At 51.8% G+C, this 19,044-nt stretch overlaps 2 protein-coding genes across 9 annotated transcripts; one reads left to right on the top strand and one right to left on the bottom strand.

Annotated features, from left to right (window-relative positions):
- Positions 1–2,506: 2,506 nt before the first annotated feature.
- On the top strand, positions 2,507–10,814 carry PRRT3 (proline rich transmembrane protein 3). 4 transcript variants are annotated; one of them, XM_032326631.1, is made up of 4 exons: positions 2,507–2,808; positions 6,822–7,101; positions 7,314–7,469; positions 8,055–10,814. In XM_032326631.1, exons 1-4 carry the CDS (start codon positions 2,740–2,742, stop codon positions 9,812–9,814), a joined length of 2,265 nt encoding a protein of 754 aa, XP_032182522.1. In that variant the 5' UTR covers positions 2,507–2,739; the 3' UTR covers positions 9,815–10,814. The 4 variants fall into 4 exon arrangements, with proteins under 4 accessions (XP_032182522.1, XP_032182520.1, XP_032182523.1 ...); XM_032326629.1 differs by having other exon boundaries at positions 2,511–2,808; positions 6,021–7,101; XM_032326630.1 differs by lacking the exon at positions 2,507–2,808 and adding an exon at positions 2,815–2,973 and having other exon boundaries at positions 6,021–7,101.
- CRELD1 (cysteine rich with EGF like domains 1) lies at positions 10,749–18,969 on the bottom strand. Of its 5 annotated transcripts, none has more exons than XM_032326761.1 (11): positions 18,849–18,969; positions 18,128–18,320; positions 17,813–17,895; positions 15,269–15,379; positions 14,850–14,941; positions 13,967–14,143; positions 13,787–13,882; positions 12,774–12,857; positions 12,522–12,617; positions 12,167–12,301; positions 10,749–11,388 (listed from the first exon to the last, which is right to left on the bottom strand). In XM_032326761.1, the coding sequence occupies exons 2-11, from the start codon at positions 18,299–18,301 to the stop codon at positions 11,174–11,176; spliced, it is 1,263 nt and encodes a 420-aa protein (XP_032182652.1). In that variant the 5' UTR covers positions 18,302–18,320; positions 18,849–18,969; the 3' UTR covers positions 10,749–11,173. The 5 variants fall into 5 exon arrangements, with proteins under 5 accessions (XP_032182652.1, XP_032182675.1, XP_032182667.1 ...); XM_032326784.1 differs by lacking the exon at positions 18,849–18,969 and adding an exon at positions 18,814–18,830; XM_032326776.1 differs by lacking the exon at positions 18,849–18,969 and adding an exon at positions 18,523–18,789.
- Positions 18,970–19,044: the final 75 nt, after the last annotated feature.

The following is a 19,044-nucleotide window of genomic DNA, read 5'->3' as shown; positions in this document are numbered from 1 at the left end:
AGGAGGGACCTGGACCCCTCAGCTTCAGTAGTGGACCCCTAGAGCTACCCTCCCTACAAGACTACCCATGAGGGAGAAGACATCAGTTCCTCAAAGGAAATTAGGGTGCTACCAGGAAGAGAAATGGACCTTGGACAGTGCTAAAAAAAAAAATGCCAGTTATCTATTATATATAGAACCAGGATCCAGATGACATCCCACAAGATCAGAACAACTGACTAGATCTAATAAGAGAAAAAAAACAAGAAACAAATGTTGAGCCCTACACTGAGGGTCAAGAAACCAAATGCATACAAAGAGGTGAGGAAGACATAATAGATGGATACTGGGCAACACAGGGATGCAGCTGCCAGAATCATTAATTCAGTGTGAGGCCATATTAATGGAGGAGAATCTAAGAAGGGGAGGTGAAAGTCCAGCTTTGTTCCCAACTGGGTTCAGTTACAAGAATTACACTTTATCTTTTTAAATATCTACTTATTTATTTTAGAGAAAGAGAACATGAGCAGGAGGGACAGAGTGAGAGGCAGAGAGAGAGAGAGAGAGAGAGAATTAATCAGCCTCTATGCTGAGCACAGGGGCCCAACATAGGGCTGAATCTCACCACCTTGAGATCACGACCCGAGCTGAAACCAGAAGTCAGACACCTAATGGACTGAGCCACCCAGGTCCCCCTTCAAGAGTTATGCTTTAAAGAGGATATTGTTGACCAGGTAAGAAGCCAACAGAGGAGAGATGTCACAATGGCGAGAGCCCAGAATCCTGTCCTTTGAGGAAAGGTTGAAAGAACCAGGAGGGTTTTGCCTGAAGGGAGAAGATTCTAGAGAAATGAGAGGTGCCTTTATAATTCTGAAGGGGTTCCCACAAAGAAAACAGTGGAGCTGGTCAGATGATTAGGTGAACTGGGAAAAGCCCTGTCCTTCTCTTAGAGTCAGAAAAGCTGGATTCAGGCTCTGAACACAATTCACACTGCAGCATGTCAGACACAGCTGAGGGCTGAGGGTTGCTCTTCTGTGAGACCCAGAGGTAGAGAGGGAGGGAAATCTCTGCTCAACCTTAGCAAGAATTTTCTTTCTTTTTAAAATGATATTTATCATTCCTGTCTCTGATCCTAAAAGAAATACACAGTTGTGTAGAATATTGGTAAACAGAAAAGCAAAATTAGATAAAAATCACATCAACCACTATTTACCTTTTAATAATTAGGAATAGGATGGATAGGTAGGAAGGTATATAGACGACAGGTAGATAGATAGATATTAACAAAAATGTGATCATACGAATAATTATCTGAGAAAATTTAGAGAATCACCATGTAAAGATGTATGTATAGGTATGTAGATATGTTTATTGCAATATTGTTTCTAGTAGGAACAAAAATAGCTGTCACCCCAGCTATACCCCCTTCAGTAGGAGAATCTGGGAACGTGAGTAAATGACAGTGCATCCACACCATGTGGCACTGTGTGGCTAGCTGGAGGAAAAGGCTGGAGCTTATATGTATGTATACCCTTCAGAATGTTTCCAACATACATTGCTTAAGGCAAGAAAAAAAAGTTATAGAAAAATATGCATAGTATGATCCCATTTTTGTGAAAAGAAAGACATGCACATGTATGTTTTTAAATAAAAGAAACAATATGCTAATGGTGGGCACACCTGGGGAGACCGACTTGAAGAAGCCAAGAGTAAGAGAATGAATGTGTTCTTTGAACATTTCTGTGTTCCTTATCTTGGGACAACCAGCATACATCATTTTTATATCAAATAACTGAAATTTAAATAAATAAGCAACAATCAACCCTGGAAATTTCTCCATGGCATTAAAGATTTCACATCATAATAAGCGACCACATGTATTCCTTCTGTAAATTTCTCTTAATGTTTATTGAACCCAATGCTGGACATGGAGTATATCACAAGCTGTCCAAAGAGGGACCAGAGACATTTGAGTGTCTATCTGGCCTGAAAATGTGCAGACTCATGGGTCTAACCATACCTTAGGTAGGAAATTATCTGATAGGTACACTAGTGCTTGTGCATGAAGAGGTCTATGCAGGAATGGTCCCTGCCTTATTATTCCTGCTAGCAAGAGGCTAGTAACAATCTACATGTTCAACCTCAGGACTGGATCAATAAAAAATTACAGGCTGACTATATGCTTCAGTTCTCAACAGCATATATAAGAAACGAGATGGATCTGTAGAACTTTATATGGAAAATGTGCCAGGATATATTTCACAGTGAAGAGAAAAAAGTCAAGTTTCAGAACAGTATGTACAGTGTGATCTCATTTCTATTTAAAATGTATATGTGACTGTGCATTGAAAAAGATCTGAAGCTACCTCTGAAGCTAACAAAAAAAAATTTAAAAAAGGAAAAGAAAAAGATCTGAAGGATAAATAGCAAACTGTAGGAAGGATTTACCCATAGGTGTGTAAGTATCCCTGTAAGAATACAGGTATATAGATATAAAGGAAGTGAGCTCCACGTCCCACGGGGTATGCAAAATGGGATTGGCTGTCCCTTATTCAGGGAGGCTGCGGAAGGGATTTCCAAAGTGCTCGGAGGTACCTCAGTTTCCTCTTAGCCCTGAGAATCTCTGAGAGAGGGGAGGTCAGGACTGGGACAAGAATCCACCCCTAAGGGGAAAGGGTTAAGTGGGGATGGTGTTCCTGTGGGCGGGCTCCGCGATCGGCAGCGCCGAGCTCTGTTAGCCAAGTCTGAGCATCTCGGAGGATGCGGCGCAACGAGCGGCTGCAGGGACGCGCGCAAGGTGAACGCGGGGGCTGCCGGCGCGGCGCCCAGGTGAGGAGCTGGCCCAGGGAGGGGGCGATGGCAGGGCCCCGGCAGGGAGCGTGGCCTGCAGCCCCCTTTCTGGGCACGAGCGGCAGAGCCTGCACCATCGCCCACCCCCACCCGGGACACTGCGGGAAGGCGCGGAGCCAGGGGAGAGGAGCCGGAGGAGGAGAGGTAACCCGAGCTGGACCAGCTCCCGAGGCTGCCCTGCGGCGGCCCTCGCCCTGCCCCAAGGCCGGCCTCTCCCCAGTCCCTAGGGCAGGGAGATATCCCCTATCCCTCACCCCACAAAAATCTCAAAAAATGTCTCCTGTAGCAGGAACCTAGGTCTGGGCAGCCCCCTTGTCCACAGATGCCTCAATTTCGTTTGAATTGCGGCTGGCGAGCAGATGGCATATGCTTATCATTGAAGGCCTAACTCAAGTGCCTCCTCTGAAAAGCTTTTGGACCCCCATGTTCAAAATGAGCCGTTGCCTGTTTCACAACCCCTGGTGTGGTCATTCGCTGGCTGTGTGACCTTGGGCGATTTGCTACACCCCTCTGAACCTCCCCTTCTTCCCCTCTGAAATGGTAATACCCACACCTGCTTGTGTTGGGAGGGTTGGATGAGATGGAGGACATGCAGCTAATCTTAGCGCAGGAGCCTCAGTGGGTGAGTGCTCAACACAGGAGCACTGTTCTTAACCGGGACATGGGTTAGTGGCCCTTCAGGCCTTCCTCCTGGGTTGGCCCCAACTCCTGACACCAACTGGGTTTTCTCTGTGGGTCCCCAGCACCTAGTTTGGGCTAGGAGTAGGGCATGGGGTTCAGCCAATGTTTGAGAAATGAAACTAACAAGACCTCAAGGCAGAATCTAAACTCAGTTTCTGAATGGGTTTAAGGGATCTTTGAACTCCCTGAAATTGTCCACAACCTTGGATGAACCAGGACATTTCCAGGAGAGAGCCCCTGGAGTTTCCACTGGATTCTCAAGGTGTAGGTGAGGCACCAAGGATGAGAAGCCAGGGAACTCTGGGCATACCTGCTTCCCAGAGAGGAAGGGAGCAGGGCCTCTGCCCCTAAACACACCCAGGCCTCTCCTCTCTCACAGTGGATGTGCTCCTGCCCGCTGTCTCCTAGCTATCGGGTCCCTTCCTGCCTCCCTGGCTTAACTAGGAGCTCTCAGGAAGAGGAACCTTTAAGGGATATCTATGCAGGGCCAGGCATACGCAGGGGCTGAAGACAAGAAATAAATATGCTGCTGCAGCCTCTGAGATGCCCCAGGTCTGGGGAGGAGACAGGAGATTACATTCTGTGACCAGGATGATGGGAAAGGGTAGAGGGGGTGTCAGGGAAAGAAATGTCTAAGCTGTAAAGAGCCACCATCATATCTCACCCGGATTTTCTCTCCCCCTTTTACAAATTTTATTTATTTATTTTATTTGGAGGTGAGAGTGCGTGTGCGCCAGTGGGGCAGAAGGAGAGGGAGAGAATCTCAAGCAGGTTCTAGTGTCAGGACGGGTCCCAACGTGGGGCTCGATCTCATGCCCTGTGATCATGACCTGAGCCAAAGCCAAGAGTTAGATGTGCTTAGCCAGCTAAGCCACCCAGGCGCCCCTCACCCCTTTTAAAACAGCGGGCTTGATGCTTGTATTGGTTTCCTGTGATACTTGGGATAAAATCCAGGTGCCTCATTCAGGTTTACAAGACCCCTTGTGATCTAGCCCTACCTTTCTGAATTTATCTCCCTCTGCTACGTTCTCCTTCATTTGCTATACTCCAGCCACACTAGCCTTTTCGTTTCTTGAGTTCACTCATACATTTTGCATCAGGGCCTTAGCACTTTCTGTTCCCTTTGCCAAATACTTTCCCCCCATATCTTCAAACAGCTGGCACCTTCTTCTCATTCAGCATCTAGCTTAAATGTTACCCCAAAGGCCTCCTGCTACCCACTGTGTAATATAGCCCCCCCTCTGCCTATCTCTTAACCCTGTTTTATTTTCTTCACAGCTCACCTTATTTAAAACTATTCATTGTCTGTCTCTTACCCCAAAATGCCAGCTCCGTGAGGGCAGGCATCTCGTCGATCTGTTCACTGCTTTTAATCCCCCAGGCTGACCACTATGTGTTCAAATTATTTGTTGATGTAGTTAAGGGGGCTGGTGGGGAAAAAAAGCTTTCTGGACAAAGGGAAAAGGCGTTAATGCTTATTAAACTTATTAAACTCCTCTTATGGGCCTGGCCTATAACGTGTTTTGTTAGGTGAGTCTTGTAAGAGCTCCCTTGACTTAGGTACCCATTTTACTGATAGAAAAACCACAATTTGGAGAGGTGAGGTTAAGTCACCCAGGAAATGGCAAAGCTGGGATTTAAACCCAGATCCCTCTGTCCCTCTCCCTCTCCACCTCTCTGATATTTGAGCCGGGCCTTCGAGAATAGGATTTCATAGGGCATCTGGGTGGTTCAGTCGGTTAAGCATCTGCCTTCAGCTCAGGTCATGATCCCAGGGTCCTGGGATTGAGCCCCACATCATGGTTCCTGCTCAGCGGGGAGTCTGCTTCTCCGTTTCCCTCTGCTCCACCCCCTGCCTGGGCTCTTTTGCACACTCTCTCTCTCTCCCTCTCTCTGTCAAATAAATAATAAAATAAAATCTTTGAAAGAAGTAGGATTTCAGGGGCGCCTGGGTGGCTCAGTGGGTTAAGCCTCTGCCTTCATCTCGGGTCATGATCTCAGGGTCCTGGGATCAAGTCCCACATCGGGATCTCTGCTTCAGCAGGAAGCCTGCTTCCCCCTCTCTCTCTGCCTGCTTCTCTGCCTACTTGTGATTTCTCTGTGTCAAACAAATAAATAAAATCTTTAAAAAAAAAAAAAAAAGAAGTAGGATTTCAGCAAGTGAAGGAGGAGAGGGCATTCCAGGCTTAAATAGCAGGAGCAAAGGACTGGGGCACTGAAGAGTCCAGTGGGATAGATAAGCAGCCTGCTGTGGCCTTGGAAGACTAGGAGAGGAACTTAAATTCTTTCCTGAGGGTAGTGGAAGCCATTGAAGGTTTTGAAGTAGGGCAAGTGGCATGACCAGAGATGCAGTTTTAAAAGGTCACTCTGGGCAGCATGAATAGGTTGAACAGGAAGGGGCTGGAGAAGGGGGAGCTTTTCCGTGTCTCTCTTCTTTCTTCCCTACCATCCATCTTGGGGCAGCTATGGGCACTCCCAGTGTTCACATGTCATCCCCCTTCTTTTTTTAGGGTCATCCAGAGAGGACTGGAAGTTGAGTGTTCTAGGCCCAGGCATCAGAGTGGACCATGGCTCCCAGCCCATGGGGCCGTGGATGTGGCCCCCTGCTGCCGTTGCTGCTGCTGTCCCTGGGGGCTGGCCCTGCCCTGGGCCGGGGCCTTCCTAAGCCACTTGAGGACTCGGAACCACATCTGATCCCAGGAAACCACCCCCAGGGCCCTACAGGCACAGAGCCCCAGGCCCTCGACTTCCTCTGGGGAAAGTCCAGAGATGAGGACCCCTGGAACTCCAATGTTCCCCATGCCCCTGCTGAGGAAGCACCCGAGAAGCCAGCAGACTCTCCCCTTGGCCCAGCCTTGCATGGACCTAAAGCATCCCACAGGGCTCAGAGAGAAGGACTCCCAGTAACTGATGACCTCCAGATGGCTCGAGGCTCAAGTTCTCATGGCTGGACAGGACTGCCTGACTCACAGGAGCCTATAGAGCAAGAAGCACCAGCTTCCCATCCAGTAGGCCTCCCCCATCTCCCTTTCATCCCCGTAACTCCCAGACTCCAACTTGGGATAGCCACAGTTCTTCCCTCCACAGAACCAGAGGAGCCTGGAGGCCAAGTGGAGCAACGACCACCTAGAGATGAGGGTCTGGTGGACAAAGCCAAGATCAGCATCTCAGAAATGCCCCCCTTAGACCACCAGGGCCCTCCGCACACTCTTGCTCCCCACTTGGGCACTACCAGGAGGCCAGTGCTAGAAGAACAGGGAAGAGGTGAGGACTTCCAGGAGGCAGCTCGAGGGCCCCTCTTCACCCAACAGGATCCTGAACTCCCTCATGTTGGCTTGGTATCCCCAGCTGAGGTGGTGTCCTCTCAGGAGCCTGTGTCCCAGCCAGACCTGGTATTGGCCAAAAGCCTTCCTCCTGCTGAGGGGCTGCCAGTGGAGCTCCCCAAGAAGACTGGAGGCGAAGAGACCTGGGAAGTCAGTCTTTCAAGTCCCTCGCCCAAACAGGCTGATCTTCCTGATGTTAGGGGCTCACCAAGACCCCAGCCCTCAGGTCCCCCTACCACAGAGACTCCTGATGGGCAGCCTAAGCCAGGTGGGTATCAAACTGAGGGTGTTGAGCAGTGCTGGGAGGAGGCAGTGTTCCAGGGTAACTGGATGGCCCAGTTTCTGTGTGAACTCTGGTCCCTCTTGGTACCATTTTCCTCATTCTGCCAAATGAGGGTGATTGTGTTTCCCTTTTGGGGGCTCAGACTTCGGGGACCGCTGGAAGGTCAGACAAAGTGATGACTGCTTTTGTTGTTTCAGAGATAGCGGCAATGAATGGAGCAGACCCCATCTCCCCCCAGCGGGTGAGAGGAGCATTGGAGACCCCAGGTACCCCCAAGTCCCTCATTCCTGGCCCCTTGGACCCTGGCCCAGCTACAAATCGAACAGAGAGCCCCGTGGGGGCCCTGCAGCCAGGTGAGGCCATGGCTAGGCTCTGGGAGGGAGTGGGTACTCTGTCTAATAACTAAAAACCTGTGTGAGGTATTTGGGAGGAGTGAATGGGCACGAGCACCTGCTTAAAGGAACTCACCAGGACCTCCTTCAAAAAACTCAGGATAATAAACTAATGCTCATTGGGTACTCTGGGACAAGTCATTTGTCCTTTGGGGGCTAGAATATTCTTAAATGTGACTTGGATATATTTAGTGCAGTTTCTCCAACTCCTGCAAATCAGTGGAGATTTTTAAAAATTCCAATACCCAGGCACCATCGCAAGGAAATCTGATTCACTTGGTCTCCAGGTGATTCGAATGGGCAGCCAATGCTGAGAACTGCTGGTATTTTATTAGTAAGAGCGATAGGTCATATCATTTAACATTATTGGGTGTTGGGCACTATGCTAAGGCCTTAATCCTGCCCACACCCCAATGAGGTAGGTGCTATTACCATCCCCATTTTATAGATGTGCTTAGAAAAGTTTAATAACTTGCCCACCACACTAGAGAATGTGGAAAATCAAAAAGCACTTTTCAAAGGGCTATTTTGATATTGTTATTTCAGATGAAGCCGAGGAGTGGCCGGGGCGCCCCCAAAGCCATCCCCCAGCACCCCCAGTCCAGGCCCCCTCAACGTCACGCCGGGGCCTCATTCGGGTCACCACGCAGCGCGCCCTGGGCCAGCCACCCCCTCCGGAGCCCTCAGCCAGCTCCGTACCATCAGCCCCAGCCACCAGCCCCCCCGCCAATGCTACCGCACCTCCTCTGCGCTGGGGTCCCCTCCGGCGGGTGCTGAGCTTTTCCTGGGAGCTGCACGTCTATGGGGTGGGGGTGCTCTTCCTCTTGCCCGCATTGTTGGCACTGGCCTCCCTGGCAGCCGCCCCTGCGGGGCCCCGGCTGGCTCTGGTGGCAGCGGTGCTGGTGCTCGTAGCATCCGGGCTTCGATCAGCCTACATGCTCGCCGACCCTTACGGCTCTCAGGCACGGCTGGGCTTACGCGCCGGCCTGGTACTCTACAACCTGCCCTTCCCCTTGCTGCTCACTGCGCTGGCGGCCCTGACCCTGCTCGGTCTAGGCGTGGGGCTGCCCCAGCAGCTGCAGAACCCGCTCCTGCTGGGAGCGCTGGCGTTGGTGCACGGCGTGGGGTTGCTGACTACTGACTTGCTGTCGGTGCGGCCTGCGCTCAACCTCCTGGCTCAGGGCTTGTCGTGCGCCTGGGGCGCGACCGTGTCTCTGGGCACGCTCTGCCTTTGCCGTCGCCGCCTGCTGGACGGGCCTCGGGGCTGGGATGCCAGCCCGGGCCCGCGGCTGCTGGCCGTGGCCGGCGCGCTGGGGCTGCTGGCCAGTGGCTTGCAGCTGGCGGCCGCGCTCTGGCTATACCCAGGCCCAGGCCGGGTGGGTCGCTTTTCGTGGGCCTGGTGGGGTGTCCACTTCTGGCTGCGCCTGCTGGAGCTGACCTGGGCCCTGGCCCTAGCGCTGGCTGCTGTGGCCGCCGCACGGCCCCGGCCGCCCACGGAGCACGCTTGCTGGGCTAAGTTGCTACGCCTGGCGTGCCCCACGCCCTCAGGCAAGAGCGAGGTGCCTGAGCGACCCAACAACTGCTATGCAGGGCCCAGTGGCCTCGGTGCAGGCAGCCTGGACATCAGCAAGAGTCTCATCCGCAACCCGGCGGAGGGTGGGCCGCCCGCCACGCCCAGTTCAGGCGCCTGGGGCTCCGCTGCGTCTTTGGGCCGAGGCCCCCAGGGTGGCCCGGGACTGTCCCGCAACAGCGTGGGGCCGGCGCCGTCGATGAGCGAGCTGGATCTGCGGCCGCCATCGCCCATCAACCTGAGCCGCAGCATCGACGCCGCGCTCTTTCGAGAGCACCTGGTGCGAGACAGCGTTTTCCGGCGTTGTGGCCTGCGCGGCCTGGCCTCCTCGCCGCCTGGGGGCGCGCTGCGGCCGCGGCGGGGCAGCCACCCCGACGCCGAGCTCGACGGCGCCGGCTCTTCTCTTATGCGGGGCCGCTGTCGGTCGCTCAGCGACGTGCGTGTGCGCGGCCCGGTCCCACCGCACGTCGCGGACGACCCTGAGGGGGCGCCCTCTCGCAGCTCCATGGACAGCTTTTCCCGGGGCTCGCTCAAGATCAGCTGGAACCCGTGGCGTCACGGGTTGTCATCGGTGGACAGTCTGCCCCTGGATGAGCTGCCCAGCACCGTGCAGCTATTGCCTGCCCCAGCCCCAGCCCCACCCCCCGACCGGCCCGGGGAACCTCAGAGTGAGGTCCAGCCTCGCAGCAAGCCTGGGGACTCCCGCAGCGCCTCCAGTGACACCATTGAGCTCTGAGCAATCGAGGAATGCAGGACCAGGGCCCTACCCTCCATGGCCATAGGGCATGGCCCATTGGGACAGCTGAACATTTGAAAAACTGGCATACCTGGGCTACCACCTGACAGTCACTTGAAAACAGTGGGGCATGAACCTACCCCCTTTTTTTTGTTGTTGTTTTTTTTTAATATATTTTTTTTTCCCCAACGGGTATTTTGCACAGAGGCTGTGACTTACGCGGAATACAGGGTGGACATGCATGGATTTGGGTGTGGGATATGGGGTCCAGTTACCCCCAGACACCCCTCCAGACTCCCCAGTGTGGAGAGATGAGGCTTGCTTGTCCAGACTGACTGTCCTCTTTGTGCCAAAGAAATAAACCCTTAGGAGTTGGCTTATGCCTCCCTCTGGCCATGAGAGGATCCTGTTCAGAGAGGAGGTAGCAGTCCCCGCCCCCCAGGAGCCCCAAGTCCTGTGTATGTTGGGGAGGAGAGGACTTAAAAAGGAAAGGGCACTTGATTCTTCCAACAGAGGCTTTAGGAATAATGGCTACCAATAATTTGTAGCATCTCTTGTCTGTTGTGCACGGTCTTCAGCTCTTCATATCCATCATCTTACTTCTCATATTAAGCCGGAGTGAAAAGCACTATCATGCCCATTTTACAGATGGGAAGAGTGAAGTTCGGAGAAAAAGTCATTTGTCCAGGGTCTTTTGGCAAATGATAGCTGGCACTGAACCCAGGAAGTTCCACTCCAAAGCCTAGTTCCTCCACCCCTCCAACTCCTAACACTACTTAGGTCGAAGCCTCTTGATTCTCCCTCTACTGCTCCTCCATCAGGGTAACCCTCAATTTCCTAGGGTTTTAGAATATTTCCCCAAGGGCTGGGGGCTCTCAGTAGCTCAAGCCAACCCATGGGGAGTAGGAGGCAGGTGATGAGACTGAAGCTTCTCTACTTTCCAACCTTTATTTCCTGAGATGAATAAATAATCAGTGGCTGAGGGGCAGGGGCATGAGTACGGAACAGGAACTGGCAGCATGCAGCTGGCAGGAGGGGGCTGTGATGGGCCCACCCCCGCAGAGAACCCCCCCCATCCTGAGTGGGGGCTAAAGCCCATTAGCAGTCACCACAAGGAGATACTTTTTAAAAATTCACACACATTGTGAAGTCTGCCCAGCTCCCCCAGGCCAAGATCTCATGGCATCCATATTCAGAGCTACTTTTTCACTCCAAGAGCCTCACCTGCCCAGGCCTAGTGGATAGAGGGTGCTTACCCTATTCAAAAATAAAGCAAGCTGCCTCAAGTGTCCAGGCAGGAGAGAGGCTAACCTCTGGGGACAGTCTGGATAGGAAGAGATCCTGCAGGTGTGGCAGAGATTATCTGCCCTTGATGAAGCCCTCCAGCACGCGGTCACTGCGCTCTGACAACCAGTAGCCGGTCATGGCCGCCACAGCCCCGATGAAGATGGCGGTGAAGACCAAGTCGCCCTTGGCAGCCAGTGTAGCCAGCGCACAGATGATGACCCCGAAGAACATCTGCTGCAGCACCACTAGCTCGTCCTCTGTCATCTCTGAGAAGAAGCCTGCTGACTCTGAAGAGCAAGAGACGCACCTGTTACTCCTCCCCTGTTCCTGGAGCTCCCCACGCCGCATGCCTGCCTGCCTGGCAAACGATGTCATTTGCCACTGAGAACAACTCCAACAGGGCAGTCCTATCTCACTGAGTGGGAAACTAAGGATCAAAGAGTTAAAGAGGTTTGCCCAAGGCCCTGTGGTGGACACATCAGGACACAGCGTGTGTACTAGCCCAGCTTCAGAGCCGGACTGCCTGGCTTTGACTCTTGTCTCTGTGATCTGCTTGTCACGTGGCCCTGGGCAAGTTATTTCATCTCTGCATCCTAGTTTCCACTGTGTAAAATGGGGATGAGAGTAATACCAACAGCACTGGATTTGTTTTAGAAGCAAAAGAAATTAATACATGCCACATGCTCGGGAGAGCATCTGACACACGGCCAGAGCTATGCATGTGGTCCCTATTGTCATCAGTGTGACTGTCCTTCACCTCATCACACCTACAGCCTGCGCAGCTCTCAGCAGCCCCAGGCAAGAATTGGTCCCATTGGACAGATGAGAATGGAGGCAGAGTGATTTGACACCAAGTGTGATTTTCTTTCTATCCTGGGAGGTGTGAGATGGCTAGAAGTCGGCCTGGAGATAAGATGTAGGGTTTGAGGCTCAGTGCAGCCTCATGCAGACAGTGCCCAGGGGCATGGGGAAGGGCCTGTGGGTGCCTGGAGAAGGGTCTTGCCTGTCCTCCCCCGGATGAGCACCTCCCCTCCTCAGGTTTCTGGGGGCCACTAGGAGGCTCACCTGGGATGTGCTCCTTCACACAGATGCCCTCGATCTGTTTGTAGCCCTCGGCACAGACACAGCGATAGCTTCCCTCGGTGTTCTCGCACTGCTGGTTCTCTCCTGGACACACCTCTGTCTCACATTCGTCCACATCTTAAGGGAGGATGAGCCAGGGTCAGGCCCCCACTGCCAGAGTCCCACATACAGCAACCCTGATTCCCATCTCACTCAGATCCAGACACTCCCCTCTGCCCTTGCCCAAACAACATTCCACCCTTCCTTCTCCTGCCCTGTCCATATCCCCCCAGCCGTTCTCAGTTCATGGTGGACAAAACACTCCACTGCGTCTATGCCCCAGTAGCAGGAGACTCACCGAGACACTTGGAGCCCACCTGCTGGTAGCCAGGGCTACACTTCTTACAGCGGCCCGGGCCCGCCCCCATGCAGCCCAGGCAGGCCTTGGCACAGTCTGGAGAAGTGAGAGGACAGATGAGTGAGAGCTGCCCTTAGGCTCAGGGTGGATTATGGAGGGGGGAAGCCCCACTTCTGAAGAAATTAGGGGGAAAGGCATGGAGCAGCTCCTCCTACCTTCCCCACCACCCTCCACTCTGGGACTGGCACTTACCTCGGCACTCATAGGAGCCTTCCGTGTTCACACAGAACTGGTTGGCTCCACAGCTGGCTCGCTCTGTGCCACACTCGTCAATGTCTGCAGAGAGGCCGGCAGGGCGGGAATTTCAGTCCCTACTGCACTAGCAGGGAAGCCGAGGCCAGGGTTGTTGGGGAACAGACCTGCCCCCACTCAGACAATGGGCCAGAGACCGCAGGCCGTGTGCCAGAGGCACAGGTGCTGCGGGACTCAGGGCTGCCCAGCCAGAGACTGCGTTTTCCAATCTGCCTCAAAGCTAAGCATGACCTGAAACTGAGTTCTGGCCAACAGGATGTAAACAGGAGTGATGTGCCCCACTTTTAGCTTGGCCTTAAAATGGCAGAATTGGACTCCTCCATGCACTTTCTTCCCATTCTCACTTCCTGAGTGTCGGGTCATGGAACACGGAGGTACCTGTCACCCAACCTCAAACAACAGAACCATCCCAAGGGGATGACCACACAGTAATACAGGCAGTACTAGGTCCCAGAATGATTGTGACAAGCAGAACTTCCCTGCCTGGCTTGGACCAATTGTTTTGAGACTGTGATAGAGATAAAAATAAAACTCTATATTCTTTAAGCCACAGTCTTTGATGATCTTTGTTATAGCAGCTTAGCCTTTATCCTCATCTACATAAATAGCAGGACAGAGACCAAACCAAGCTTGAACCCAGGCTTCCTGACCCCAAGTTAAGTATTTCATTTCCCTGGCTAATCCTTTCTCAATTTTCAAGACTTGGCCTAAGTGGTACCTCCTCCAAGAAGCCTTTCCTGATCCCATCCCCCCCACCCCCCGCCCCAGAGCTGGCTCAGGGACATCTCTAACAGCACAGAGATCCATTCTCCAGGCCAATAACTGCATGGTTATTCTTCTGCCTTTCCAACCAGGTTGAGATCTCCATGAAGATGGGGACTGTACTGGTCTAGCCCAGAGGTGTGCGTGTTGATGGGGACCACCTTCCCACACCGAGGGCAGGCCTCACTCACCTACACACTTAAGGTGATGCAAGGCCCAGCCCTTCTTGCACTGGAGGCAGTTTGATTCCTCAGGGCCTGAGCAGCGGGCACAGGGGCCAAAACAAGCTGGGGGGAATGGAGAAAGTGTGAGGATGGGCAGGCAGGCACCCCATCGGTTCCTGACCAGCCCCATGCCTCTTGGCTACCTACCCGAACATACCAGATGGCTGGCGTTGCGCTCTGCCTCAAAGTAGCCAAGGCCACACTGGCCACAGGCCTCGCCCCCGTAGCCGGCTTGGCAGTCACAGCGCCCGCTGCCCCCTCGAGTCCCTTCCCCTTCACACTGCCCGTAGCCACCGCAGGGCTTCTCTGTGCCCCCAGGACAGGCTGTGGGCAGACACCAAACCAGGTAACATCACAAATACAATCGTGAACACAGAGAATATTCCCCCATACCATTAAACATTTTGGGGGAAGAAACTTAATTTTCAGGGCCACATAATACCTCACGGGACATGTACTTAACTGATACCCTCCTGTAGAACAGATTACTTACAAATCTTTCCTTTTCATAAAGACTGAATTAATCATCTTTGTCACTAACTCCCCTTTTTGTTTTCAATTTATTTATTTTTTATTCTTCGGGTCAGTAAGTCTTTATCTGAAGCATCCAGAGAGATTTTTCTAAAAGGGGCTGGTGGTAGGTACAGCTCCTCCCTCAGGACTGTGTGTAGAAAAAGGTGAAAATGGGGGCTTCAGTGCAGCACCTGCCTGTCCCTAGGTCACCTTAGTTCAGGGGATGGGTCTGATCTGATCCAGGCACAGGAAATGGGGGTGTGGGTGAGGGCACTTCTCATGCACATGAGAAAAACCACAGCCCCATCTGACTGTCTAGCCCTATTACCTTTTTCTCACAGCCATTCCCCACTGATCTGCTCATCTCAACAGCCCTGTGAGGCAGAGGAGAACCTAAGGTCCAGAGGAATTATCTGAGCAACCTGAGCTCACACAGCGAGCTGTGGGACAGAACCAGGACTGGATCCCTGGCTTTGGCAATGCCTGCTTATCCCCCGAGAAGAGCTTGAAAACTCACGAAGGCAGGAGGGCCCGAAGGTGCCTGATGGGCAGCAGAGCTTCAGGGAGTCTGAGCAGAGCCACTGGAAGAGGTCTGGGGCTTCCTGCTGCCTAAAGGGGTTGGGGTGGGGATGACAGTAAGGGGGGCTGAGACAGTGCCAGAGGTGCTGCCCACCCCCCAGCCTCCCCAAATATCTGTGCTACTACTACCTTGGACATAAGACCCACAAGGCTACCTGACCAACACCCTCTCCCTATTTGGCAGAGGAGTAAACTGAAGCTCACAGTGAGAACTTGGGTCCCCCCAACCAAGTCCTTAGTAGATCTAGGTTTGGAAGAAAGAGCCAAACCAGGACACAGACCCAAGCATGCAACCCCCTCTTCTACCACCAGGCCCTGCCTGTGGCCCCCTCCCTGGGAAGGCCCCCAACAACTCACTTGTGAAACCACCAGCTCTCCACCAGTTCCTCACTCAGCTCCAGTAGGCGGTGGCACTCAAAGTCCGACTTGCTGCACACGCTCTCGAGCACCTCTACCAGGCGGGTCTCACTGCCCGGACAGGGTAGGGGTGGCAGGACTATGTTCTACCCCATCCACCACCCTCCTTAAGGTCTCCTCTCCCACCCAGCTTGTGCCATGACACCAAAGGAAAGGCGAGAGGGTGTAACGGAAAGGGTACTCAGTTGGGGAGTCAGATAGACCTGGGTTTGAATCTAGTTGAGTGACCTTGGGCAAGTCACTTAACCTCTCCCAAACCTCTGTTTTCTCATCTGTAAAATGGAGACAATAACCCATCCTGCAGATGTGTTGTAAGATGCCTCAGTTCCTGCATTTGCGCAATGAAATGTAATACCCTTACTGGGAATATGTGATTAAAAATACATCACATAACAAGTGTTGGCAAGGCTGTGGAGAAACTGGAAGCCTCCTACATTGAAGGTGGGAAAGAAAAATGGTGCAGTCACTGTGGAAAACAGTTTGGCAGTTCAGTTAAACATGGAATTACCCCAAGAATCAGTAATTCCACTTCTGGTCACATGCCCCAAAGAATGGAAAATAGCAATTCTATATACAATAGCCAAAAGGTAGAAACAATCCAGATGTTCATCAACTGAAGAATGGGTAAGCAAAATGTGGTAAAGCCATACAATGAAATATTATTAAGCTTTAAAAAGGAATGAACTACTGACATATATTAATGTTATATTATGAACAAACCTTGAAAACAATACACTAACTGAAAGAAGCCAGACACATATAGATTCCAGTAAAATCTGCAAATCCACACAGATAGCAGAGTAATGGTTGCCAGGGGCTGGGGAAAGGGGAGAAGGGGGAGTGACTGCTTCATAGGTATGGAGTTCCATTGTGGGCTGATAAAAATGCTCTGGAACGAGATAGTGGTAAAGGTTGCAAAACACTGTAAATGTACTAAATGTCTCTAGTGACAAAGTTTATATTATATATATATTTATATATGTTGTTATATTATATATAATATATAAAAATATATTATATAATTATATATTTTATTTATTTATTTATTTATTTATTTATTTTTTACCCCAATAATTTTTTTAAAAATACATACACATACACACATATATTCTGTATTTAAAGGGTCTGGCATGTGCCTGGCATAAAGAAGGAGAGTACTTAAAAAACAAAAACCAAACAAACAGAAAACAGGAGCTAGAAGTGTCCTTCAGGTTATCTTGGCCGATCCCCTCACTCCTAAATGAGGAAACTGAGGCCCATTAAGGGAAAGGAAAACAACCAACGTTACATAATAACAAAATCTTTTGTTTCTAGTGGGCATCACAGTTTAATCCTTACCACGATCCTATGAAATAGGCAAAGCAAGTATCAATGTCCCCATTTTACTGATGAAGAAACTAAGGTTCAGAATGGTTAAGTGACCTTCCCAAGGGTACACAGGGTCAGAACTGACAACCAGATCTATCTAACTCCAAGTATTGCTGATTCCTTCTTAACTTGACTTTGAAAAGTGGGAGGGCCTAGCACTCAGGCCTTTTGTCTCATGGTCTCATGTCATCCCATGGCTTTATAATACTGACTATATGCTGATGACCCCCCAATTCAGGTTTCCAGCTCCTACTTTTCCCCTGAACCTGTTTAAGGGACATCCCAGCCTAATATGTTCAAGGACACCTAATCCCACCCCTTCCCTATATTATATCCTCTCCTGCTTCACATTTACCCATACCAGAAAACAGCCCCACTTATTCACCCAGTTGCTCAGGCCCCAAACCTATAAGTACTTTTTATTCTTTTTCTCTCCTACCCCATAATGATTCTGTCATCAAGCCCTATCAGTCCATCTGCAAAATATACCCAGAACTGGACGACACCTGCTCATGCTGCTGTCGTACTTAGACTAGCCTCCCAAATGGTCTCCTTGCTTCCTCCACTCCAGTCCCTACAGTCGTTTTGCTACATCGCAGTGAGTGATCTTCTCAAGGTAAAAACAAGACATCACCTCTCAGCTCCAAACTTTCCAATGATTTCCCATTACACTCAGAATGAAATCTAAACACCATTCTGTGACCTTCAAGGCACCCTGGCTTCATGTTCGATCACTCTCGTCTGCTCACTCCCATCCAGCCTCTTCTCCAATACACCAAGCTCAGTCCCACTCTGTCCAAATCCCTTCCCTGTCACATAGCTTGCTTCTTTGCTTCAGGTTTCGGTTCAAATGTCACACCTTGAACTCCATGCCTCCCACCCTTCCGTAGTCTATCCTGCTTTCCTGTTCTTCATTTGATGTGACATTATTTATTTACTTATTCACTGTCTCTTCAACTGGAATTTAAGCACCTTGCAGATGGGATTTTGCTTGCCTAATTTACTGCTGTACTAGAGATGGTCAGTGATATTTGAGTCTCAAGAGTTTCAAGGCCTCCACCAGTAGAGCCAAGACTGGGAGGTGAGGTATATAAACCCACCTCTCCAGCCCCTTACCTGTCTTTGTATTTGGACAATTTCTCTTCCTCCCAGGCAGTATTTCCACCTCCAAAGTTGTCCCGGATTGTTCTCTCCAGGCCCTGGAAACAGAGAACATTAGTAATAGCTAAGTACAGTGCCTGGCACATTCTAGCACTTCTGTGTTTCACTGCCCAGGGCACTGAGGCACAGAAAGGCAACCTGCCCAAGGTCATACAACTAGTAAGCAACCAAGCTGGTACTTGACTCATGCAGACTTGCATCCCAGAACTCTTCTTAACCCTTGTGCTATCATGGTTAGGCCATCTCCCACAAGGCTGCTCGGGCACCCACCTTGTTGAAGCTGTCGACCAGTCCCCGGCAGGTATGACATGGATGGAGCTCAGTTGGGAGAGAAGACTGGGGAGGTGGAGAAGGCTGGAGCCAGACGGGACCTGGGAGGCTAAGGAAGAGACTCAGGCCCCAGAGTAGAGGTGGGACCAGGCCCCTCCGGGGCAGTGAGGCCATCTTTTCCCAGGTCGGGAACCTGTAGATAAGAGGGAATGGGAATGACTCACTGGAGGAGTCAAGTGAGAAAAAAAGGGTTGGTTCGGAGGTGCCGCGGGTCTGGGAGCCCGGATCTGTGTTATTAATAGGAGGCTAGACTAGGGGGACGACCGGGGGAGGGGAAGTGGTGAGAAAGGAGCCTGTTCAGCAGTTCCAAGACGGGAGTAAGTTATCCTCGTCACCGTGGGAGAGGTGGCCTGAATCCTTAGCAAGGGAGAAGTCAACTCATTGTTTTAAGGTCTGAATATGGATTGTTATTAGGGCCAGGATCAGCGGAATTTGGGAGAACGGGTCAGAGTCCAAGTATTAGGGTAGTAGAGTCCGGATGGGCGGTCTCGGGGGGGAGGAGTCTGGAACGGAACCCAGGTCTAGGGGGGTGGAGCCCATATCCGGATATGAAGAGAAGGGGGTCAGGTTTGCGGGCCCGCAGGCTGCAAAGGCGCGGCCTCTAGCAGGCAGGGGAGGATCCAGACCCGCGTAGGCTGCGTGGGAGGAAGAGCCGACCCACCCAGCCCGTTGGCGCCGACCGCTCAGCCTCCCCAACGCCGCAGCAGCGGCTGCCGGCGTAAGACGTGCGGCCTCCGCCGGCTCCGCAGCCTGGGGGGCGGAGCAGGGCCCACCCTCAGCCAATGGTGGCAGTCCATGTGCCATTGCGTCACCTTACGTCAGCCACCCGCAGGCGGTGCCAGGCTGCACCTGTCCGG

Source organism: Mustela erminea, chromosome 1, assembly GCF_009829155.1.
Source record: "Mustela erminea isolate mMusErm1 chromosome 1, mMusErm1.Pri, whole genome shotgun sequence".
NCBI classification, from domain to species: Eukaryota; Metazoa; Chordata; class Mammalia; order Carnivora; family Mustelidae; genus Mustela; species Mustela erminea.
The sequence above is the reverse complement of the archived record's forward strand: the minus strand, read 5'-3'. Positions and strand labels throughout refer to the sequence as shown.

Coding starts and splice junctions, on each gene's coding strand:
- PRRT3 (XM_032326629.1), top strand. CDS start 6,078: ATGGCTCCCAGCCCATGGGGCCGTGGATGTGGCCCCCTGCTGCCGTTG. Junction 7,102..7,313: donor TGATGGGCAGCCTAAGCCAG/GTGGGTATCAAA, acceptor TTGTTGTTTCAG/AGATAGCGGCAATGAATGGA. Junction 7,470..8,054: donor CGTGGGGGCCCTGCAGCCAG/GTGAGGCCATGG, acceptor TTGTTATTTCAG/ATGAAGCCGAGGAGTGGCCG.
- CRELD1 (XM_032326761.1), bottom strand. CDS start 18,301: ATGGCCTCACTGCCCCGGAGGGGCCTGGTCCCACCTCTACTCTGGGGC. Junction 14,144..14,849: donor CTTCGGGCCCTCCTGCCTTC/GTGAGTTTTCAA, acceptor GTCTGCCCACAG/CCTGTCCTGGGGGCACAGAG. Junction 12,618..12,773: donor AGGCTCCTATGAGTGCCGAG/GTAAGTGCCAGT, acceptor TCACTTCTCCAG/ACTGTGCCAAGGCCTGCCTG.